We start from the raw sequence: 26,637 nt of genomic DNA, 5'->3' as shown, positions 1-26,637 counted from the left end.
TGGTAATTCAAGGGTTAGTAAACTGCTTTTGAATTCGACATGCATGAAAGGGTGATCAAAAAATAAGATATTTTTCTAAGATTTCTTTTAGCCATACTTAAAGAGGTATATAGCGTGGAACACTGTTCAAAAAGCCCGGAGCCGACAAAATATTGCGATTCAGCGTGATTCCTGGTTGGCATTCTGAATATAAGCAGGGTGTGCGCAGTGTACTACTCAGAACATCCGAACGGCAAAAAGAGTCGCTGCCATGTTGCGCAATGTGATGTAGAATGTACACCTTTGTGCTTTACGCTTCGTTATATCAAAACTAGATCATTAATGATTTTTCAGTGTTGCTTTACATACTAGTCTATATTGAAATACCTTGCATTGCCAATAATAAGACTTGACATGGGCTATTTCCTAACTTTTTCATGTATATAAAACACACACACACACACACAAACACAAACAATAATATCAGTGCAGATTTTGGATATCCTTCCCCCATTTGGTCACTTCGACGCCCCCTCGCTGGTCATACCTCCCCAAATCATGAACATAAACCGACACCCTTGACTACAAGTGGCGGATCCGCCCCCCTTAATTTCCAAAGCGAAAAAAATAAAGCTACAAACGGCAGTTTTTGGACTGTAAAATGTCAAAATTTTCAAGCTCGCTCGCTCCGCTCGATCGAAGTTAATCGCTGTGCCATTCTCCTGATGTTGCTGCCAGTAAATGTTTGCAGTTACGCCCGGTGCGCCCCGCCCCCCCCCCCCCCCTTGTTCCAAAGTATAGCTACAAACGGCAGTTTTGAGACTGGAAAATGTCAAAATTTTCAAGCTCGCTCGCTCGCATTAAATCGTTATGCTATTCTTCTGATGTCACTGCAAGTAATTGACAGCAGTTGCGCCCGTTGCACCCCCTTGATTTTAAACGCCAAAAATGTATAACGACAAACGACATTTTGGGGACTGTAAAATGTCAAAATTTTCAAGCTCACTCGCATTTAGCAGCTATGCCATTCTCCTGATGTTGGTACGAGTAATTGCCAGCAGTTGCGCCCGGTGCGCCCCCCCCCCCCCTTAATTTTCAAAGCGAAAAAATATAGCTACAAACGGCAGTTTGGGGACTGTAAAATGTCTAAATTTTCAAGCTCGCTCGCTTCGCTCGCTCGCATATAATCGTTATGTCACTCTCCTGATGTTGCTGCCAGTAATTGCAAGCAGCTGCGTCCTAAGCGCCCCCCTTAATTACCAAAGCTAAAAAATATAGCTACAAACGGCAGTTTGGGACTGTGAAATGTCAAAATTTTCAAGGTCGCTCGCTTCGCTCGCTCGCATATAATCGTTATGTCATTCTCCTGATGTTGCTGCCAGTAGAGTGGAAAAATATGTAGAAAAAAAAATCAGTTAATGGTAATGAAATAAAGACGCCCAAAAGAAGATACGATGTATAATTTGTTCAAAAGAACCAAGACATGTCGATGTAAACACCGAATATTGTGTGATAGACTATTTCAAGCACCTAAATCTGAAAGGAATTAGGAAAAAATATCTAACCGAAGCTTAGATTAGATCAATATATCAATGTTTTTTATATATCTACCCTTGAATCAAAGACTTCGTTATTTTCAGTATAAAATTCTCCCTAGAAATATTGGTGATAATAAATTACTTTCTGCAATAGGACTACCTAACACAGACCTCTGTGCGTTTTGTTCGAGCTTCACAGAAACATTTGATACTGCACATTTGTTTTGGGAATGTGATGTTACTCAAGGTTTATTGCTCAAATACGGGAAACATCATACAGAATCAAACTCAAATTACTCGAAGTGCTTTTACACTTGGTTCTACGGAAAGCCTCAAGTGTTGCAACGTGGTTCATTTCTATGCAAAATAATTCTCTATTTTTTGTAAGAAATTAAAAAATGATTGCATGTTAGCCAATTTCGTCAATTTTTAAAGCAAGCAAAGAATCTGGAGGAATATAGTTTGTTAAAAATTTAAAGTTTTGTTTTTAATATCAAGTGGAATCGTACTTATATCATCTATACGTTTTGTAGCTGCCTGTCAATTTTGTATTTTTCTATGTGTCATTTAGTTTGTACCTGAATGTTAAAGTGAATAAAATTTCTTTGTGAGAAAAAAAAACTAATTTACCTCTTGAGCAAAAATGGTTCTTTTTTTTTCATTTCATTTTCAACGCTAGTTCCTTTACGAATAGTAAAGTACCTACTGCAAAAAGAAAATGCTTTGCACTATGTCTAAAGAAATATAAATCTACAAAAAAGTTATGTCAGTTTCCTTTCACTCCGCTTGTGTTTCAAGATTTTATTGCTGCAACACACCAACGCTGCCACCGACATGCTTCCCTGAAACAACACCACATATAATCACGACTCCTTTCGAGGGAGAAACAACTACACCACCTGTTGGAGGACCGACAACACCACCTGGTGGAGGACCAACAACACCACCTGGTGGAGGACCAACAACAACACCTGGTGGAGGACCAACCACACCACCTGGTGGAGGACCAACAACAACACCTGGTGGAGGAACTACAACACCACCCGGTGGAGGACCAACAACACCACCTGGCGGAGGACCAACAACACCACCTAGTGGAGGACCGACAACACCACCTGGTGGAGGACCAACCACACCACCTGGTGGAGGACCAACAACAACACCTGGTGGAGGAACTACAACACCACCTGGTGGAGGACCAACAACGCCACCTGGTGGAGGACCAACAACACCACCCGGTGGAGGATCAACAACACCTGGTGAAGGAACTACAACACCACCCGGTGGAGGACCAACAACACCACCAGGTGGAGGACCAACAACACCACCCGGTGGAGGATCAACAACACCTGGTGGAGGAACTACAACACCACCCGGTGGAGGACCAACAACACCACCCGGTGGAGGACCAACAACACCACCTGGTGGAGGACCAACAACACCACCTGGTGGAGGACCAACAACAACACCTGGTGGAGGAACTACAACACCACCCGGTGGAGGACCAACAACACCACCTGGTGGAGGACCAACAACAACACCTGGTGGAGGACCAACCACACCACCTGGTGGAGGACCAACAACACCACCTGGTGGAGGACCAACAACAACACCTGGTGGAGGACCAACCACACCACCTGGTGGAGGACCAACAACAACACCTGGTGGAGGAACTACAACACCACCCGGTGGAGGACCAACAACGCCACCTGGTGGAGGACCAACAACACCACCTGGTGGAGGACCAACGACACCACCCGGTGGAGGACCAACCACACCACCTGGTGGAGGACCAACAACAACACCAGGTGGAGGACCAACAACACCACCTGGTGGAGGACCAACCACACCACCTGGTGGAGGACCAACAACAACACCCGGTGGAGGAACGACAACACCACCTGGTGGAGGACCAACAACACCACCTGGTGGATCACCAACAACACCACCTGGTGGAGGACCAACAACACCACCTGGTGGAGGACCAACAACACCACCTGGTGGAGGACCAACCACACCACCTGGCCCAGGAACTACCACACCACCTTTTGGTGAGACAGCAGCCATGAATATTTATTAAGGACTAATGATAAATCAAATTTTGTATTGCTTCTTTCCAGAAATTAGTTTTATTTTAATGAATAAGTTTTATTATTTTTTTTGCCTTTAATTTCCTTATTCATGACTGTCTTAATTCTTAATTTCTCGCATGAAATATTGTTAGACCAAAAGATACTTTGTACAATCAGTTAGAAACGAATTACTATGACTTGTCCTTGAATTCTTTCTTGAAATATACATTCCTTCTTATTTTTTTTTTGTTATCCACTATCTAGGTAGATTGATTATAAGCACTCAACCACAAACAACCAATAAGATATTCTGATAAGTTACTTTTTGTACAAGACTTTAACAAGATTGAATGCGGCAAACTGGAGTGACGATATAATGGAAAAATTCAAGTAGTTATATGAAAAGGAATGGGTTAAGTATGACGTCTCTTTCATAAAAATACTGTCTTGCCTTAGGCGTTGTTTGTAGATGAACGGTTGTAGTTAAGGATGGTAATCGGTGTGTAATTAGTGTTAGAATCTTGTGCTTTTGAAAGAATTACATTTCATGTAACGATCTAATATATGAAGATCTTGCTTCCAATAGGAGCTAACTCTATATTTTTCAATTGATTTAGCGCCTTTTGGAAGCAAGCTCATTATATGTAATATGACGGTTAGTGCGCGTAGGCGCTCATCAAAATTTCAAAGTGCTCCAATTGACCTAGAAGTAATTTTGCAAACATTTCAAACTAGTTCCAGCATTTAAAAAAATTGCGTGCGCTTACGACATGAATTACAACCACATGCCCATACGACACGTGCGTCTCCGTTAAACGCATGAGCCAATGGAAATTTGCTGACAATTTACTCATCGGCGCTGGCTGAAGAGTCTAACTTGCTCCTCCCGCCAGATCATGTCTAACTAATCAACGATAGTTTCGCTAGTACTAGTACCTCCGCAAGGAAGGAGGAGGTTACGCCATCATCGGCGTTGGGTTGTCTGTCTGTTTGCAAACTCAAAACGTTATAAACGGGTTTGAATGAAACTTGCTGGAAAATGTGATCATGACACAAAAAACAGATATTCAATTTCGCTAATGATCCGGGTTTTTTTTTTTCAGATATTTGAAGGATTTTTTATATTTACGCAGATAGTGTCAATGAACTTCTGTGTTTTAGCTGTGCGTGCCCTGTTCTGCTTCTATATTGGGAAATTGGGCGATTTCAGCATGCGTTCATAATGGGTTGAAAAAAAGCTGCTTGGCGGAGGTCTGCGCTGTACTAATGCTTTTCTAGCTATTATTATGATTATGTGCGTATTATTACTCAAACTGAATTTACGCAAGGCCAGTAGCTTGTAACTTACGATCAAATAATGGACTGTAAGTAATGGAGAATGGAGGCGGCTACAGATGCAACAACTTGTTCAAGTAGGGACTGGCTGGAAGTCATTCTTAAAACTTTCCCACAAATTCTTCATCTTGATTGGGGTATCAAAGGGTGTATAAGGTTCTGGTCGAGGTGAGGATTTAGCTTTTAAAGTTTTGCGAGATATTCAGAAACCACTCTATGATATCTCAAAGAGCATGCAATTCCAAGGGGTATGAAAAGTTTATTTGATGAAAATCTGTTTTGAAAAATGGCTGAGATATCAAAAAACAAGGTGAAACAAAGAAATCCTGATAAAAGGCGTGGCCTGTAGTCTGTTATTATTATCACTTTGTCTTGGATATCTCAGCCATTTGAAAAATAATTTTCGTCAAATTAACATTTAATCCTTCTTAAAATGACATGCTATCTCTTATTTCATAAGAGGTTTCTCATTATCTCACTTAGGAATGTAAAAAAACATGAATCCCCACCTCAACCAGTACTGTACAGCCCCTATAAGGACAACTTTGATCGCGAAACAATGGACGAATCGAAAATGAGGAAGATCACGAGTCTCAACGCTGTTCTCATCACGTATTCTACCCAGATAGGAACGATCTAATTTAGGAAATAATAAATCATTTAAAATAGAAAATGGGTTGAGGAATCCTACTCGTGAATCGATTGTAATAGGGTAGATTTTTTTAATATTTTAGCTGATTTCTGAAAAGAACTCAGAAACACGCGAAAAAGAATTTAGCCTCCACAGCAGACTTCTGTCCAAGGTGAAGTAATGGATCCATGGTGAATTAACACTGCCTCTAAATATTCCACAGTTCCAGGTTTCGGTTTTTTCGTGACAATTATTTTTGTTACATATCAATAACAACACTTTAAAAAGTATTGCACAACAGAATGGTTACCATATCCCTCAACTCTAAAAATGCAAAACCCCTCTATTGAATAGTTGGGGGAGGGGGGGGGGGGGGACGGAGAGACCCACATGCTTAAATACCACGATCTAATCATTTATATTCTCATGAATATTTGTATAGGTATGAGTTTCTTCAATTTGTCTCCCTCTACAAATTAAATTTGTTAAGATCGCAACTGCTGATCTGTAAATTAACAATCATGTCGAAAAAAGGAACCAGTGGGACTCGAACCTGTCATCTACTGCTTGTTCCATGTTTATTGTGTCACTGCCGGCAACCAGGGATAGCCTGGTGGTAGTGTCGCTGCACGGAAAGCAGTAGATGACAGGTTCGAGTCCCACTGGTTCCTTTTTCCAACATGTTTGTTAATTTACAGATCAGCAGTTGCGATCTTAACAAATTTAATTTTTAGAGGGAGACAAACTGAAGAAACTCATACCTGGACCTTCACCCCTCTAAGTAATATCTTTTTTTTTCAATATTTGTATACTTACGTTTTTTGATGTAAATTGTCTGATATTCCCCCCAAAATTATGCACCAGATTGTTGAATTCAAAATCTAAAAATGGAAAAGTTTCCTCCCCAATGGGAAGGGTATACACTATTTAGCTCCCCCACACCCTCCCCTTTTGTCCATTTTTATATAACTGTATTGTTACACAATCGACACAGACGCGGAAAACTGCTAATAATTCGGGTGTACTACAATTTAGCAATTCAAACTACCTTTAATATCAATTTTCTTACTTTTCGATTGACATTTTGTCCAAATACTCCTTCCAAAGTATGCACGGGGTAGTTGAATTTCAGTTCTATTATGCAAAAATTCCCTCGTGAGGGGAGGGGGATACCAACTCCTACGCTCTCCCTTTCTATCTATCTCTACAGACTTATAGCACTTCGAAGACCCAGACGCGGGGGAAAAGTGACAAATGACGTTATTTAGCCATTTGCACTGCCTTGAATATTCATCTTCTTACTTTTTGATTGAGCTTCTTCAGTCGGCCCTACATTAGTTAACGGATCTCGTAATTTGTCAGTCTTGAAAAAAAATAGGCCCTATTTATATTTTGTTCTCTTGTCGATGATGTGTAGGGCTTATGACACATTTTGCTGTAACTGGTAGCATCTGGGCTTACATTTGATTAATTGAATATATCCGAATCATAAAACCTATGGCGGCTGTTACTAACATTGAGTTATTTCTGACTTTGTCTCTGAAAAGCAGATTGCACTACACCTACCCCCGTTTGCGAATGGACACCCTGGTGCACTGATGATGATAAGATCCTGCCATCAGACGATGGCGAGTTTGAGTACATCAAGGATTGTCGCACACAGATGGAAATCTGTGACTATCCACTAGCTGCGGAATGTCAGATGGTAGACGAACCCCATTACGATTGGGAGTTTATAGGTCAAGACATGATATGTGATGTGGAGACTGGACTTGTATGTAATCATACAAAAGAGCAACAGCTGTGTCTGGATTACCAAATCAGGTATGAAGAAACTAATTTTAAAAAAGTAACATTGCGGCTCTTGGTTATTATGAGGCACATGTACAAGATATAAGCAACTCCGGTTTTAGTTTTTCTTGTGGACCGTTTAAGTTATTCGGAATCACATTTTCCACAACTTTAAATGGCATTTTTTAGTTGAATTATATACCTTAAAACGAAAATTGTTGGATATTTTTAACATTGGTTAAGAAAATATGTAACCCCCATCGGAAAATTGTTATATCAAAATCTTTGGCTCTTTCCCTATTAATTTTTCTGTTTTCGGTATTACCTTCTCCACAAGAATAGATATAAAAGAAATAGATCAGATAGTATTTTCTTTTATTTGGGATGATAAACTATGCAAAATTAGCCGACGAACAATATTGGAGATTATTGCCAGGGAGGTTTAAAGATGTTTCATTTTCCATCCGTAATTTCAGGACTTGAAATCACCTGGGTGAAAAGATTACTAAATGATCAAAACAGAGAAAATGGATTTTTAAAGAATTATTCAGGTAACTTATGGGATAACATACAGTAATTTGGTATTGTGATATGGCCGGAACAAAAAAAGAAGAAGATCAATTTGATTCAAAACTGTTTTATATGGGAAATTCTTAAGGCTTGGTGTGAATATACTTTCCCCCTTTATTCATCCGTAGAACAAGTGAAAATCAGGCAAACCAGGTAATTTGGTTTAATTCATCAATTCGGGTAAATAATGAGATCATTTTAAGAAAGCAATGTTTCAAATGAGTGTATTTAAGATTAAACAATCATTGAGTGGTGATGGTGGTTCATCTTTTTGAAGTTTTGAACAGTTTGGGTATTTTTGCAGTTATTCATGCAATCCCATTAGAGTGGAAAAATATATTTAAAAGTGAATAATGATAAAATAAAGACGCAAAAAGAACATACGATATATAATTTGTTAAAAAGATCCAAGGTATGTCGATGTGTTCAGTTCAGTTTATTTCCATTATAAAGTAATACAAAGTAATATACATACATGTGTACACCGAATATTATGTGATCAACTATTTCAACCACCTAAATCTGAAAGGAAATAGAAAACAAAATACTGAACCAAAACTTAGATTAGATTAAAATATACAATGTTCCTTATATATCTACCCTGAATCAAATACTTCGTTATTTTCAGTGTAAAATTCTGCATAGAAATATTGTTGTTAATAGATTACTTTTTGCAATGGGAGTATCTCACGCAGAACTCTCTGCGTTTTGGTCGAGCTCCACAGAAACAATGCTTATTTGTTTTGGGAATGTGATGTTACTCAGGGTTTATTGCTCAAGTACTGGAAATTATCTTACAGAATAAAACTGAAATTACTAAAAGTGCTTTTTATACTTGGTTCTACAGGAAAACTCGAATGTTTTAACGTGGTTAATTTGTATGGAGAAAACTTATTTTTGTAAGAAATAAAAAGTAATGATTACATCTTAGCCAATGTTGTCAATTTTTAAGGTAAGTGAAGAAACTGGAGGAATATGTCTGACAAAACTAAAGGTTCTGTACCTAATAGCAATTGGAATCGTATTTATATTATTTAGACGTTTTGTAGCTGCCTGTCAATTTTGTATTATAGGCCTTCCCGCCCAATTTCACCAGGTTTGCATTCAATTAAACGATGCGGGCATTCAAGTGAATTCGAATGAATTTTAATGATCACCGAGATCGACATTGAAAAAGGTACTTAGTTCATTTAATTTAATTTCATCAGCATGCAATTTTATGAGTTTCTTGCACAAGGGTGTAATAATGGCATTCAAATTAGGTATGCAAGTGCAACGCATTAAAATTCGCATCACCACTGCCGTGGAGAGCGTTAAGGGATTCAAATTCACGATAAGGCAAACAATTACAAAGTATTGGCAGTCTTTTTGGTTGTTGTTTGTATTCTTTGTAGTTACTCAACTGATTGAATATGCAAACTCAATCTACATAGAAAAGCGATATCTAACTAATGCAAGCTAATAACTCGTCATTATCCCACTTTGATACACATGCATTTACCTTTTATTCATTTACGGTTTTAGACGCTACTGCATTACAGTGCATGCGTGATCATTCGAATACGGACAGAATTAGTAGATGAATGATGATCTTGACAACCAGCGAAAATGGAGATATAACCCTTTTGTGAAATAGGTCCATCTACAGCTGATCCGATTACGGCAACTTATGATATCGACACCAGGAATTAAGGAATAGAATCAAAATGGATCATTATGGATTTGGGCGTATAGGACCCCTAAGATATTCTAGGAAATGGCTATTTCCTAAGGGGTGAATTAAAAATGAAAGAAATGTCGATAGGAAAGACATACATACAAGAAATGAGACTTTGAAATGAAAATTAAATTTTATCATCCAAAAATGACAGTCAAAAAAGGCCCGTAGAAGTTGTGCATGTTGATTGAATTCGAACGTTAAAAGTGCGAAGTTGTGTTAATTAAAATTAAATTGAAATTGGTATTTTGTGCGAATATGAACGTCTGTCCAGCTGGCGCGAAATCGAATGCCAACATTAAGCCGTTTAAAGAATTATTTTCCCTCTAAATTGAATGAAATAAAATTTAAAAGAAATATCCAGAAATGAAAGTGAATACTCAAATAATTAAAATGAACCGTGAGAGAAGAGCATTTTTCTCTTTATGTATTGTATGTGACATTTGTTTTTTTTACCAGAACGTTTAAGGGAATGAAATTTCTTTTTGAAAAAATAAACTAATTTTACCTCTTGAGTTATGTTTATTTCCTATCATTCCGTTTGTATTTAAAGATTTTATTGCTGCGACACACCGACGCTGCCACCAACATGCTTCCCTGAAACAACACCACATATAATCACGACACCATCCGAGGAACAAACAACTACACCACCTGGTGGAGGACCAACCACACCACCTGGTGGAGGACCAACAACGCCACCTGGTGGAGGACCAACAACACCACCTGGTGAGGGACCAACAACACCACCTGGTGGAGGACCAACCACACCACCTGGTGGAGGACCAACAACACCACCTGGTGGAGGACCAACAACACCTGGCGGAGGACCAACAACACCACCTGGTGGAGGACCAACAACAACACCTGGTGGAGAAACTACAACACCACCTGGTGGAGGACCAACAACAACACCTGGTGGAGGACCAACGACACCACCTGGTGGAGGACCAACAACACCACCTGGTGGAGGACCAACCACACCACCTGGTGGAGGAACAACAACACCACCCGGTGGAGGACCAACAACAACACCTGGTGGAGGACCAACAACACCACCTGGTGGAGGACCAACAACAACACCTGGTGGAGGAACTACAACACCACCTGGTGGAGGACCAACGACACCACCTGGTGGAGGACCAACAACACCACCTGGTGGAGGACCAACAACACCTGGCGGAGGACCAACAACACCACCTGGTGGAGGACCAACAACAACACCTGGTGGAGAAACTACAACACCACCTGGTGGAGGACCAACAACAACACCTGGTGGAGGACCAACGACACCACCTGGTGGAGGACCAACAACACCACCTGGTGGAGGACCAACCACACCACCTGGTGGAGGAACAACAACACCACCCGGTGGAGGACCAACAACAACACCTGGTGGAGGACCAACAACACCACCTGGTGGAGGACCAACAACAACACCTGGTGGAGGAACTACAACACCACCTGGTGGAGGACCAACGACACCACCTGGTGGAGGACCAACGACACCACCTGGTGGAGGACCAACCACACCACCTGGTGGAGGACCAACAACACCACCTGGTGGAGGACCAACAACAACACCTGGTGGAGGACCAACAACACCACCTGGTGGAGGACCAACAACAACACCTGGTGGAGGAACTACAACACCACCTGGTGGAGGACCAACAACACCACCTGTTGGAGCACCAACCACACCACCTGGTGGAGTACCAACAACAACGCCTGGTGGAGGAACTACAACACCACCTGGTGGAGGACCAACGACACCACCTGGTGGATTACCAACAACAACACCTAGTGGAGGACCAACCACACCACCTGGTGGTGGACCAACAACAACGCCTGGTGGAGGAACTACAACACCACCTGGTGGAGGACCAACGACACCACCTGGAGGTGGACCCACAACACCACCTGGTGGAGGACCAACAACAACATCTGGTAGAGGAACTACCCCACCACCATTTGGTGAGACAGAAGCTACAAACACTCATTAAGGGCCGATAGTAAATCATATTTCGTATTGCCTTTTTCCTGAAATAGGTTGTCCATTATTCATATATGATAATGTAATTTACACAAAACATACCAACACGAAAAACCATGGCCAGTCCTTGAAATCTTATGTTATACAGAAAACTGATTTCTTCGAAATTTTAATGGCTATTCACTATGTAATGAAATTGGTTATAAGCACTCTTACAAACAACCGCTATGATATTCTGATAACTGACTTTTTGTAAATGACTTTAAGAAGATTGTATACGCCTAAGTTTTTTTTTTCTTCTATTTTCCTCATTTGAGCTACTTTATTTTCCACATGACTTCGCATATGAGGAAAATAGAAAAAAATGCGGCAAAATTGAATGACGACAAAGTGGAGTCATTCAAGTGGTTATATGAAAAGAAAATGGGTTAGGTATGACATCTCATTCATGAAAATATCGTCTTGTCGTACGCGTTGTTTGCAGATAATGATTGTGGTTAAGGTGATTCGTGTGCAATCAGTGGGAAAATCTTGTGTTTCTCCAGGACTTATCTACTTATTGTTGTTGTTATATCGTACATAATGCTAATGCTGTACCTTACTTCAATATTTTTCCCGCACTGAGCATTATTATTATTATAATTATTACTTGGTTTTATTTATACAGGGTGGCCCCGTCAGCAATCAAGTACTGTTTTTCAGGGGGCCCTATGAACACATATATGCAATGGGCTTAGAAACATCAGTCCTAAATAATTGCGATTCATTATTATTCCTTATTTCTTGTTGTACAAATCGGATCTATGAATTATATCAAAAAGTTCAATTGCTTATCACTCAAAACTTCGTCGTTTATTTTGTATGATCTATTAATGGTATATTTACACATATACACTGGACAGCAAAAGAAAGTACCCACTTCTGTCAAAGACCGCAGACAAAAGTTTACTCCTCCCTAGAAATAAACAATTTTTGTACACAGGTATGCTGCAAAATCTATCAGTAATCACATACTCAATAGCAAGTGATTATCTTTATTAAAAAGAACTTGACATGCACAGCATCTTGGTCATTGAATCAAAAGTCACAAAATGTAACAGAATGAGCCTTACAAGTTTGACGCAAAAATCAGTGTGACAAGACGAAAAAAGCAGTCACAAACATCAATTTTCAATAATGTGTATGTCCTTCTCGTGCCTGGACACATTCCAGGCATCTCTGATGCATGCTCTGGACAAGCTGTCTGGGGAAGTTCTGTCCACTCTTCCTGCAGAGCTAAAATCAATGTTGGCTGATTAAACATGTTGTCCATTCAGTGGCCATTGTTGCGTGGTGGAAAGTGCTTTTGTGTGGGACTTTTGATTCAGTGACCAAGATGCTGTGCATGTCAAGTTCTTCTTTGTTATGAAGACATTCACTTTCTTATGTACATGTGATTAGTAAGGGGCATTGTAACACACCTGTGTATAAAAAAATGTTTATTTCTAGGGGGTGCATTTTTGTGCTCGGCCTTTGACAGAAGTGGGTACTTTCTTTTGCTGTCTAGTGTAGGCCTATATTGTAGCCTTCCATCGCTTGTGTGTATGCGCTGTGCCACCCCGACCTATGTCTAGGGTCTATTTGGTTGAGATATACAACCAGGCGTAGGGAACGGCGTTCAATATCAATTTGCTGGGTTACTACCAATTCATACCAGTTACTCACTTACCAGTATCATATCAGTTGCTATTCATCCACACCCACATATCAGTACAACTCATCCAACGCATATACCAATACCAGATACTACCAGTGCACTGCCCACCGACACTTGTGTTGTACTGCTGCAGATTCACAGAAAACGATCCAGGCAGCAGTATCCAATGCAATCAATACTTTATTAACACTGAACAACACTGATCATCCACACTTTGGCCTGTGCCCGGGCTAACCCAATTGTAATGTTTCAATTTGGACCCCTATCTAAATTCTGGCCGCTATATTTTCTAAACAGTTACACATTTTACTCCCCAAATAATAACGCTTATTTACTCTCAACATCGTACAAAAATGATTGGATAATGAAGTAAATAATCATATTATGAGAGATTGTTACTGAAAATAATCACATTTCCAGCCCTTATTACCCCTCTAAAACTTCTAAATTGAAATAATCAGGGTTTAATCGTTATTTCCCCTCCAAAAGATCGATTTATAATCCGTTTTTAAAACAATCGATCAAACTATCGATTATGCAATCGGTCACGCAACTTCCATGATTTGGCTGGTTGAATCCCGTTTCCTTTATGATTTATGCCAAAAATAATTCCAAAGTGTCCTTAAAAGATTCCTCATAATCAGCTCTGTCTGAATGATTGCTAGAAAGCTTAGCTGATAGGCCCAATTTGGTATCAAAGTAGCCGAACTGGACGATCGCAAGTGATGATCATTTATCTTCATTGGTTACAATATATATTACCTTCAGCCATGATGTTTTTATTGATCTTCTTCCATACATTCCCCAAAGCGTACACGAGATCGTTTAATTTCAGTTCTAAAAATGCAAGAGATCCTTGAGAGGGATAAATACTCGAAACCCCCTTACGCTCTCCAATAGGCTTCTGTCCATCTCCATAGACTGATAGAACACAGTGAAGACGCAGACGCAAAAAAAGTGGTGACAAATTCCATACTAGCCATTACCATTGCCTTGAATCTTGATTTGCCTTACCCGTTGATAGAAAAGTTTCCGAACATTTTACCCCAGAGTGTGCACCAGATCCTTGAATTTCAGTACTGAAAATGTAAAAAGTTTCACACCCATTCCATTTGATCGATCTCCTTATTTTTTTTTCATAATGATGGAATTTATCGAACATTTCTAGAGGCAACATAATTATACAGAGGATCCACGAAATACATAAATATTACTTGAACACAGTATAAAGTCATTTTTTGGCACACAACATTTAAACAAATATCGGTGTTTTTTTTCCACTGTGTACTAACAGTGGAGGCACACACGCGGAAAAAGAGGTGACAGATGCCACTTAACAATTTGCACTGTCCGTGTACATTCAGTTTTTCTACTTTTTGATTGAAAATTTTCCCTATAATATGCGAGGGGGACGTCTCCTTCCACACCTACATCTCCCCCTCCCTGCTCGGGTGCATCACCCTCTCGCGTGAGTAATTTGTCAATTTTGAAAAAAATAAATCTAGATTTACATTTTTGTTCTCGTGTTGATGTGTAGGACCTGCTTTTCATTACCCAGAGCAAGCATTTAACCTTATTCTTGTGACTGATAGCATCTGGATTTACATTTGATTGATTTGATATACCCGAGTCAAAGAACCTATGGCGGCTGCTACTGATATTGAGTTATTTTTAACTTTGTTTGTGATGCGCAGATTGCACTACACCTACCCCAATTTGCGAATGGACACCCTGGTGCACAGATGATGATAAAATCCTGCCATCAGACGATGGCGAGTTTGAGTACATCAAGGATTGTCGCACACAGATGGAAATCTGTGACTATCCACTAGCTGCGGAATGTCAAATGGTAGACGAACCCCATTACGATTGGGAGTTTATAGGTCAAGACATGATATGTGATGTGGAGACTGGACTTGTTTGTAATCATACAAAAGAGCAGCAGCTTTGTTTGGATTACCAAATCAGGTATGAGATCTATTCATTTTTTTTTCTATTTCCAACAGAAACATTTGAATATTTTACACAACTTTAATACATAGATTACATCACAATGCACAATTACAGATACGTTTACAAATGTTATATGTGTCCGGAAATGCTGGAAATGGGGAGGAATGTTAAAAGGCAGTTCCTTTAGGGTGCATTCCCACAAAACGTAATACAACAGATGATATGATTGGTATACTGTTATGCTTTAGAAGCGGCATTGCAAAATGAAATATGATATGGAAACCTACCTAATCCCAAACAGATCCGCTGAACAAATCCCTCGATAAATAATTCTATGTCTTATTTGCCAATAGTAGGCTATGGATTTCATTTTCATCGCTAATTCTTTTCTATCAAGAGCTGAAGCATGTAATAAATAAAGCCAAAGGTGCATATCATCTCCAAAGAAGTATAGAGTTGTAAACCGTCCCTTTGATTTTTCTCTCATACTCCTTGCTTGTCTTATTAAGATTTTATTGCTGCGACACACCGACGCTGCCACCAACATGCTTACCTGAAACAACGCCATCCGAAGGAGAAACAACTACACCACCTAGTGAAGAAACTACAACACCAAGTAGAGGAACACAAACTCCACCCGGTCCAGGAACTACCACGCCACCCGTTGAAGGAACTACAACACCTACTGGTCCTGGAAGTACTACACCACCTGCTCCAGTGAAGACAACACCACCTGCTCCAGGAACTACAACCCCACCTACTCCCGAAACTACAACACCACCTGTTCCAGGAAGTACCACACCGCCTCCTCCCGGAACTACAACACCACCTGCTCCGGGAACTACAACACCACCTGTTCCAGGAAGTACTACACCGCCTGCTCCCGGAACTACAACACCACCTGCTCCAGGGACAACAACACCACCTGCTCCCGGAACAACAACACCACCTGTTCCAGGAAGTACTACACCGCCTGCTCCAGGAAGTACTACACCACCTGCTCCAGGGACAACAACACCACCTGCTCCCGGAACAACAACACCACCTGTTCCAGGAAGTACTACACCGCCTGCTCCAGGAAGTACTACACCGCCTGTTCCCGGAACTACAACACCACCTGCTCCAGGAACTACTACTCCACCTGCACCAGGGACAACAACAACACCTGTTCCAGGAACTACAACCCCACCTGCTCCAGGAAGTACTACACCGCCTGCTCCAGGAAGTACTACACCGCCTGCTCCCGGAACTACTACACCACCTGCTCCAGGAACAACTACTCCACCTGCTCCTGGAAGTACCACACCGCCTGTTCCAGGAACTACAACACCACCTGCTCCAGGAACTACTACTCCACCTGCTCCAGGGACAACAACAACACCTGTTCCAGGAACTACAACCCCACCTGCTCCAGGAAGTACTACACCGCCTGCTCCAGGAAGTACTACACCACCTGCTCCCGGAACTACAACACCACCTGCTCCAGGAACAACTACCCCACCTGCTCCTGGAAGTACCACACCGCCTGCTCCAGGAACTACAACACCACCTGCTCCCGGACCTACAATACCATCTCCAGGAACAACTACTCCACCTGCTCCCGGAACTACAACACCACCTATTCCAGGAAGTACTACACCGCCTACTCCCGAAACTACAACACCACCGGCTCCAGGGACAACAACACCACCTGCTCCAGGAACAACAACACCACCTGCTCCCGGAACTACTACTCCACCTGCTCCAGGGACGACAACACCACCTATTCCAGGAACTACAACCCCACCTGTTCCAGGAAGTACTACACCGCCTGCTCCAGGAAGTACTACACCACCTGCTCCAGGAACTACAACACCACCTGCTCCAGGAACAACTACTCCACCTGCTCCTGGAAGTACAACCCCACCTGCTCCTGGAACTACAACGTCACCTGGTCCAGGGACAACAACACCACCTGCTCCGGGAACTTCTACTCCACCTCATCCAGGAACTACAACTCCACCTTTTGGTGAGACAATAGCTACACAATTCTTCTAATGGCTTCGAATAATCCTAACTGTCATTGCGGCGTTTTGATTTTGCATCTGAAAACCTCAATTTTATATTTTGCTAATACCATAGGATCCCATGTAAAGTTAGTCAGGTGAGGTGACTTCCTGGGAAGTTTCTGCAAAAGGTCTGCTCCATTGACTTGTTAGCTTGTTTTTTCCATAATTTTATTCAAAGGTGGCGCCCCATTTATTTTTCTTAAAAAGAAATAAAAGAAAAAGTGAAAAAGGTTTCCGGACGCTCTCTTTCATTTTTGAAGAAACCATCTTTACCAGCTGATTGTAGTGGCAGCAGAAAATTACGCTAAAGCTATTTTTTGTTTTTTGGTCAAGCCCGGAGGTGGCCCGGAGGTGGCACCAGAAATGTATCTGTCACCCCACCTTCTTTTCGGAATTCCTGGATCCGTCCCTACTATTTTCTGCCTATCAAAAATTTCTTACCCATTTAATTTTGTGTTGCTGAAGCCTCCTCTTGACATCAGTACTTCCTGTCCATGGAAATTAGAAATTCTCTGATATGGCCCGGTCTTGACCAAGCTGTGAACTTGTACTGTGTTACTTTTTATAGATCCACATTCCAGACAGTATGGAACATATTATTTCGGATGCCCTCTCCTCGTTCTTTTAAAGTCACATAGGGTCTACTCACGCTGGTAACATTTATTTCCAACCAACTGTTTTTTTCATTCAGTGTGCACCACAAAATCTTATCAGTTGGTCATAAATATGGCATACCATGCCAGAGATCACGTCTGGAAATTTGATTGAAACTTAGCTGGAAGGTATCGAGTTCGAGTCCCAGCTTAGGTATCCTTTTTTTTTTAAATCTGTTCCAGATAAATATCTCAAAAGTTACACGGACAATCGCTCTCAATCGCACTAAAAACGAATCACAATATCTGCCACTCTTGAAAAAATCATCCAAATGTAGCTATAGGCCCTGTTCACTTTATTTGTCATTGATATGTCCTTGTCGTTACTAATCACACACAAAAAAGGCAGCACAGTCTGAGACTGTGAGCATCTCGGTATACATTTGATCGTTTGGAGTATTCAGAATGGATAGAGCAACACCTAATTTTTCATCATGGAAACTAGGAAATTGTTTATACGTAACAGCGAATGTACAAAGCCATTATGCGCAATTTTATTGTCACGCACGTCTGGGTCTCAAAACATGGATATTTAACAACAATAAGTATAGTGTCGGAATTCCAAAAACAAAGTAATATTTGAATCTGTGAAAACATAATTGCACCCTTTCAGGCGCCTATTACTAAACGTAAAGTCATTTTTAAAATTTGTGTGTGAAACGCAGATTGCACTACACCTACCCCCGTTTGCGAATGGACACCCTGGTGCACTGATGATGATAAGATCCTGCCATCTGACGATGGCGAGTTTGAGTTAATCAAGGATTGTCGCACACAGATGGAAATCTGTGACTATCCACTAGCTGCGGAATGTCAAATGGTAGACGAACCCCATTACGATTGGGAGTTTATAGGTCAAGACATGATATGTGATGTGGAGACTGGACTGGTTTGTAATCATACAAAAGAACAGCAGCTGTGTCTGGATTATCAAATCAGGTATGAGATCTATTCATTTTTTTTTCTATTTCCAAGAGAAACATTTAAATATTTTACAGAAATTTAATACATAGATTACATCACAATGCACAATCACGCAATTTACAGATACGTTTACAGATGTTATATGTGTCCGGAAATGCTGGAAATGGGGAGGAATGTTAAAAGGCAGTTCCTTTAGGGTGCATTCCCACAAAACGTAATACAACAGATGATATGATTGGTATACTGTTATGCTTTAGAAGCGGCATTGCAAAAGGAAATATGACATGGAAACCTAAGTAATCCCAAACAGATCCGTTGAACAAATCCCTCGATAAATAATTCTATGTCTTATTTGCCATTAGTAGGCTATTGATTTCATTTTCATTGTTGATTCATTCCTATCAAGAGCTGAAGCATGTAATAAATTAAGCCAAAGGTGCATATAATCTCCAAAGAAGTATAGAGCTGTAAAACGCCCCTTTGATTTTTCTCTCATACTCCTTGCTTGTCTTAAGATTTTATTGCTGCGACACACCGACGCTGCCACCAACATGCTTACCTGAAACAACGCCATCCGAAGGAGAAACAACTACACCACCTAGTGAACAAACTACAACACCAGGTAGAGGAACAACAACACCACCCGCTCCAGGAACTACCACACCACCTGTTGAAGAAACTACAACACCTACTAGTCCTGGAAGTACCACACCACCTGCTCCAGTGACGACAACACCACCTGCTCCAGGAACTACAACACCACCTGCTCCGGGAACTACAACACCACCTGCTCCAGGAAGTACTACACCACCTGGTCCAGGGACAACAACACCACCTGCTCCAGGAACTACCACACCACCCGGTCCAGGGACAACAACACCTGCTCCAGGAAGTACTACACCACCTGCTCCAGGAACTACAACACCACCTGCTCCCGGCACTACAACACCACCTGTTCCAGGAAGCACTACACCGCCTACTCCCGGAACTACAACACCACCTGCTCCAGGGACAACAACACCACCTGCTCCTGTAACAACAACACCACCTGTTCCACAAACTACAACACCACCTGCTCCAGGAACTACAACCCCGCCTGCTCCCGGAACGACAACACCACCTGTTCCAGGAAGTACTACACCGCCTGCTCCCGGAACTACAACACCACCTGCTCCAGGAAGTACTACACCGCCTGCTCCTGGAACTACAACACCACCTGCTCCAGGAAGTACTACACCCCCTGCTCCCGGAACTACAACACCACCTGCTCCAGGAACTACAACACCACCTGCTCCAGGGACAACGACAACACCTGTTCCAGGAACTACAACCCCACCTACTCCAGGAACTACTACACCGTCTGCTCCTGGAACTACAACACCACCTGCTCCAGGAAGTACTACACCCCCTGCTCCCGGAACTACAACACCACCTGCTCCTGGAACTACTACTCCACCTGCTCCAGGGACAACGACAACACCTGTTCCAGGAACCACAACCCCACCTGTTCCAGGAAGTACTACACCGCCTGCTCCAGGAAGTACTACACCGCCTGCTCCCGGAACTACAACACCACCTGCTCCAGGTACAACTACTCCACCTGCTCCTGGAAGTACTACACCGCCTGTTCCCGGAACTACAACACCACCTGCTCCAGGAACAACTACTCCACCTGCTCCCGGAACTACAACACCACCTATTCCAGGAAGTACTACACCGCCTACTCCCGAAACTACAACACCACCTGCTCCAGTGACAACTACTCCACCTGCTCCTGGAAGTACCACACCGCCTGCTCCCGGAACTACAACACCACCTGCTCCCGTAACTACACCATCTGTTCCAGGAAGTACTACACCGCCTGCTCCAGGGACAACAACACCACCTGTCCCAGGAACTACAACGCCACCTAGTCCAGGGACAACAACACCAACTGCTCCGGGAACTTCTACACCACCTAGTCCAGGAACTACAACTCCACCTTTTGGTGAGACAATAGCTACACAATTTTCCTAATGGCTTCTAACAATCCTAACTGTCATTGCGGCGTTTTAATTTTCCATCTGAAAACCTCAATTTTTTGGCCCAAAAAGAACGGAACACCTAAGATCTTTAATTACAGCAGTATTGCAGCACATATGTCATTATTTTGCATACTATTGGAAATACCATTCCTTTTTCAATAGAATGACACCAAGTTCTTGAATTTTGGTTAATGCGTTATGATTTAAGGACCATTTTTGTGAACCCTTTGCAATTTTCAAAATGTGATCATTTTGCACTCTCAGAGATACCGAAATCAGCGATAATTCGGCTTGCCATAGAACCAGCAGCGTTCATATTGCGTAGAATGTGGACAACAGCTCTTTACTGTGAATGGAAGAGAGAGTGGGTGGGGCGGACGGTGCTTATTGTCATTGTCCGTTGGCATTGTGAATGAGACGACATGTTGGACTCAATGGAATGCTAAATTTAGCTGGAAAGTAGCCAGGCTAATTCAAAGACATGATTGGCAATGACGTAAGTAAGGCTGTTCATGATTGGTTTGGGAATAAAGCACGTACTTTTAAGTAAGTGTGCATTGATGAATACAGTGAGAATATCCCTGTATCTATTGGTGCATTAGGCCGGTAAACTTGAATCATATCAGGCAAGTTCTAAATACGCACTAATATAGGCGGTTCTGTGAACAGGGATACAAGTACACGAAGGGCAAGTTTTTTTCAACCCCATTTTTTTCTTTTTTTTAACCAGCAACCCCCCCCCCCCCCCATCTCCACCCCTGCTTTTCCTCGCTGGCATGGAAAGTAGAATCGGATTAGAAGCTGGTCAAATTCGGGTACCCTTTTTTTTTTCAAAATCCTGGATCCGTGCCCGCACCAGATAAGCAAATTGATATCTTAAAAATTAACCCATGATCTACGTTATGCTTGTTTCTCTTTAGAGTTTTCATCCATCTGAGCATAATTGTAAAGGTCAGACAGCTCAGATTGAGATTTTTTAACATCGCGGTCGGCCACATTGTTAAATCGTGTCTTTAAATTTCTTGCGACTCCTCGGAGACACCGTAATATCACAATAGACGTCTCTAGTCGTTGGCTAGCGGAGACATCTCTGCAACTGCTCTGCAGTCGCGAACTACATGTAGTCTCAAGCCGGGTGAGATGCCTCTTAATTCGTTCATAAACCGATACAGCAAAATTTCTCAGTTCTCACTGTATTTATCAATGCATACTTGATTAAAAGTATGTACTTTATTCCTAATCAACTCATGAACTCACGTCAGCACTGCCAATCATGCGTCTAATTTCACCTTGCTAGTTTTTCAGCTAAATTTACCATTCCATTGAGCCCATTATGTCGTCTCAACGGGCAATGACAATCACACCGCCCGCCCCGCCCACTCTCTCTTCCATTCACAGTAAAGAGCTGTTGTCCACATTCCACGCATTGTGAACGCTGCTGGTTCTATGACAAGCCGAATTATCGCTGATTTCGGTATCTCTGAGAGTGCAAAATGATCAAATTTTGAAAATTGCAAGGGTTCACAAAAATGGTCCTAAAATCATAACACATTAACCAAAATCATAGAACTTGGTGTCTTTCTATTGGAAAAAGAATGGCCTATCCAATAGTTTACAAAATCATGACATATTTGCAAGAATATTGCTGTAATTAGCGATCTAAGGCGTTCCGTTCTTTTTGGGCTACCCTGTATTTTGCTAATCCCGTAGGATCCCATGTAAAGTTAGTCAGGTGAGGTGAATTCCTGGGAAGTTTCTGCAAAAGGTCTACTCCATTGACTTGTTGGCTCGTTTTTCCATAATTTTATCCAAAGGTAGCGCCCCACTTATTTTTCTTAAAAAGAAATGAAAGGAAAAGTGAAAAAGGTTCTCGGACGCCCCCTTTCATTTTTGAAGAAACCATCTTTACCAGCTGATTGTAGTGGCAGCAGAAAATTACGCTAAAGCTTTTTTTTTTCTTCTTTTTGGTCAAGCCCGGAGGTGGCCCGGAGTTGGCACCAGAAATGTATTTGGCACCCCACCTTCTTTTCGGAATTCCTGGATCCGTCCCTGCTATTTTCTGCCTATCAAAATTTTCTTAACCATTTGATTTTGTGTTGCTCAAGCCTCCTCTTGACGTCATTACTTCCTGTCCATGGAAATTAGAAATTCTCTGAAATGGCCCTGTCTTGACCAAGCTGTGAACTTGTACTGTGTGACTCCTTATAGATCCACATTCGAGACAGTATGAAACATATCATTTGGAATGCCCTCTCCTCGTTCTTTTGAAGTCACATAGGGTCTACTCACGCTGGTAACATTTATTTCCAACCAACTGTTTTTGACATTCAGTGTGCATCACAAAATCTTATTATTTGGTCGTAAATATGTCATACCATGCCAGAGATCACGTCTGGAAATTTGATTGAAACTTAGCTGGAAGGTATCGAGTTCGAGTCCCAGCTTAGGTATCCTTTTTTAAAATCTGTTCCAGATAAACATCTCAAAAGTTACACGGCCAATCGCTCTCAATCGCACAAAGAACGAATCACTATATCTGCCACTCTTGAAAAAATCATCCAAATGTAGCTATAGGCCCTGTTCACTTTATTTATCATTGATATGTTCTTTTCGTTACAAATGACACACAGTGGCCCCACAGTTTGAGACTGTGAGCATCTCGGTATACATTTGATCGTTTGGAGTATTCAGAATGGATAGAGCAACATCTAATTTTTCATCATGGAAACTAGGAAATTGTTTATACGTAACAGCGAATGTACAAAGCCATTATGCGCAATTTTATTGTCACGCATGTCTGGGTCTCAAAACGTGGATATTCAACAAAAATAAGTATAGTGTCGGAATTCCAAAAACAAAGTAATATTTGAATCTGTGAAAACATCATAATCGCACCATCTGCGGCGCCTATTATTAAACGTAAAGTCATTTTTAACATTTGTTTCTGAAACGCAGATTGCACTACACCGACCCCAGTTTGCGAATGGACACCCTGGTGCACTGATGATGATAAAATCCTGCCATCAGACGATGGCGAGTTTGAGTACATCAAGGATTGTCGTACACAGATGGAAATTTGTGACTATCCACTAGCTGCGGAATGTCAAATGGTAGACGAACCCAATTACGATTGGGAGTTTATAGGTCAAGACATGATATGTGATGTGGAGACTGGACTTGTTTGTAATCATACAAAAGAGCAGCAGCTATGTCTGGATTACCAAATCAGGTATGAGATCAACTAGTTTCATTTTTAATACATTCTTTTTTGTATTTATAACTACCGCCCCATCTCAATCTTACCAACCGTGAGTAAAATTATCGAAAGGGCCGTACATCAACAACTGAGCGAAATCTTGAATGCAAATGATATACTACACCCTAATCAATCTGGTTTTAGACCATTTCATTCCACATCAACTGCTCTTGCAAAACTTTATGACAGAGACCGTACTTCAAAATCTTCAAAAATGGACTTGTCGGTTTTTGCGAACAAACTCTTCAAATGGTAGTCTGATTAAAAGGGTTCAGTTCACCAAATGTTTAGGTGTTTTAATAGATGAAGAACTGAAATGGTCTAAACAAATCGAAAATGTATGTAAACGTACCGAGAAAAGTGTCCGTATGATAAAGAGAGCGAAGGCTTTTTTTTGCCCCAACAATCCTTAAAATTACTCTATAACAGTCTAGTGTTACCACAATTTGATTACTGTTCTGTTGTTAGGTCAAACAGATTTCAATCCCATACGACTAAGCTACAAAAAATTCAAAAGAAGGCAGCACAAATAATATTGGACGAAACATATGACACACCGTCGGCTGATTTATTCAGAAGTCTTAAATGGATGACACTAGACAAACGTTTCGAGTTCAGTCACGTGATGATGTTATATAAATGCGTTCATAACTTAGCACCTTCATACCTTCAGGTACACTTAGTTAAGCCTAGTGATGTACATGAACATCCACAAGGCTGATAGACAGTGGAAGTCTAAGTGTGCCAAGATTTCACTCTGACTGTCACAAGTGCAGCCCAATCGTATCCTCTTTACTTGAATGGAAAAAAATAGATTATTCAATCAGATCAGCTTCTTCCATATATTATTCATTTAAGAGATTGTTTAGGCAAAGTTGTTATTTGTATAAAGTAACACACCAAATTTACTCTGGACTAGCTAATCATTCCTGTATAATAGCGTTTTAATATTATTGTTATGTCAGCATTCTGGTGAACTCTTGTGGCATAATCAACATACACTGTATTTTTATGTTACTTTGCAATGTACAGTATGTATCTACGTTTTATCTTCTGCATACATTTTTTTGCTATTTAATGTACATATGTTCATAAATATCATTCAGGGCTCCATGGAAGACCACTATTTATTGATGAATGGGCTACCCTGACAAAAGATTAGAAATAGATAAATATTAAACTAAATAAATAAAAAATAAATTTCCAACAGAAACATATGAATATTTTACAGAAATTTAATACAAAAATTACATCGATCACAATGCACAATTACAGATACATTTACAGAATATTATATGTGTCCGGAAATGCTGGAAATGAGGAGGAATGTTAAAAGGCAGTGCTTGTAAGGTGCATTCCCACTAAAAGTAATACCACAGATGATATGATTGGTATACTGTTATGCTTTAGAAACGGCATTGCAAAAGGAAAAAAAGATATGGAAACCTAACTAATCCCAAACAGATCCACTGAAAAACTTCCTGGATAAGTAATTCTATATCTTATTTGGCAATAGTAGGCTATTGATTTCATTTTCATCGCTAATTCTTTTCTACCAAGAGCTGAACCATGTTATAAATTAAGCCAAAGGTGTGTATAATCTCCAAAGAAGTTTAAAGCTGCAAACCATCCCTTTGATTTTCTCCTTGCTTGTCTTAGATTTTATTGCTGCGACACACCAACGCTGCCACCAACATGCTTACCTGAAACAACGCCATCCGAAGGAGAAACAACTACACCACCTAGGGAAGAAACTACAACACCACCAAGTAGAGGAACAACAACACCACCCAGTCCAGGAACTACCACACCACCTGTTGAAGGAACTACAACACCTCCTGGTCCTGGAAGTACTACACCACCTGGTCCAGTGACGACAACACCACCTGCTCCAGGAACTACAACCCCACCTGCTCCAGGAAGTACTACACCACCTGGTCCAGGGACAACAACACCACCTGCTCCCGGAACTACTACAACACCCAGTCCAGGAAGTACTACACCACCTGCTCCAGGAACTACTACACCACCTGCTCCAGGAACTACTACACCACCTGCTCCAGGAACTACTACACCACCTGGTCCAGGGACAACAACACCACCTGCTCCAGGAACTACTACACCACCCAGTCCAGGAAGTACTACACCACCTGCTCCAGGAACTACAACCCCACCTGCTCCAGGAAGTACTACACCACCTGCTCCGGGAACTACAACACCACCTGTTCCAGGAAGTACAACAACACCTAGTCCAGGAACTACTACACCACCTTCTCCAGGAACTACAACCCCACCTGCTCCAGGAACTACAACCCCACCTGCTCCCGGAACTACAACACCACCTGCTCCAGGAACCACTACTCCACCTGCTCCAGGGACTACAACACCACCTGCTCCGGAAACTACAACACCACCTGCTCCAGGAACTACTACTCCACCTAGTCCAGGATCTACTAC

General features: G+C 41.4%; 1 protein-coding gene across 30 annotated transcripts in view; it reads left to right on the top strand.

Moving 5' to 3' along the window:
* Positions 1-26,637, top strand: part of LOC139736330 (uncharacterized) — a 54,558-nt gene that overhangs the window by 19,172 nt on the left and 8,749 nt on the right. For 7 of the 30 annotated variants that reach the window (XM_071647078.1, XM_071647080.1, XM_071647081.1 and 4 more), the window contains 9 exons: positions 2,316-3,568; positions 7,103-7,379; positions 10,187-11,607; positions 15,017-15,290; positions 15,785-17,283; positions 18,642-18,915; positions 19,416-20,887; positions 23,880-24,153; positions 25,840-26,522. In XM_071647078.1, the coding sequence (XP_071503179.1) occupies positions 2,316-3,568; positions 7,103-7,379; positions 10,187-11,607; positions 15,017-15,290; positions 15,785-17,283; positions 18,642-18,915; positions 19,416-20,887; positions 23,880-24,153; positions 25,840-26,522 (7,427 nt within the window). The remainder of the gene's footprint in view (positions 1-2,315; positions 3,569-7,102; positions 7,380-10,186; positions 11,608-15,016; positions 15,291-15,784; positions 17,284-18,641; positions 18,916-19,415; positions 20,888-23,879; positions 24,154-25,839; positions 26,523-26,637) is intronic. The other 23 variants (XM_071647073.1, XM_071647072.1, XM_071647077.1 and 20 more) reach the window with 23 other exon arrangements.

Source organism: Diadema antillarum, unplaced genomic scaffold, assembly GCF_040938485.1.
Source record: "Diadema antillarum isolate AM-2024a unplaced genomic scaffold, OU_Dant_1.0 seq00000637_RagTag, whole genome shotgun sequence".
Taxonomy (NCBI): Eukaryota; Metazoa; Echinodermata; class Echinoidea; order Diadematoida; family Diadematidae; genus Diadema; species Diadema antillarum.
This window is presented reverse-complemented; position numbering and strand designations above follow the sequence as displayed.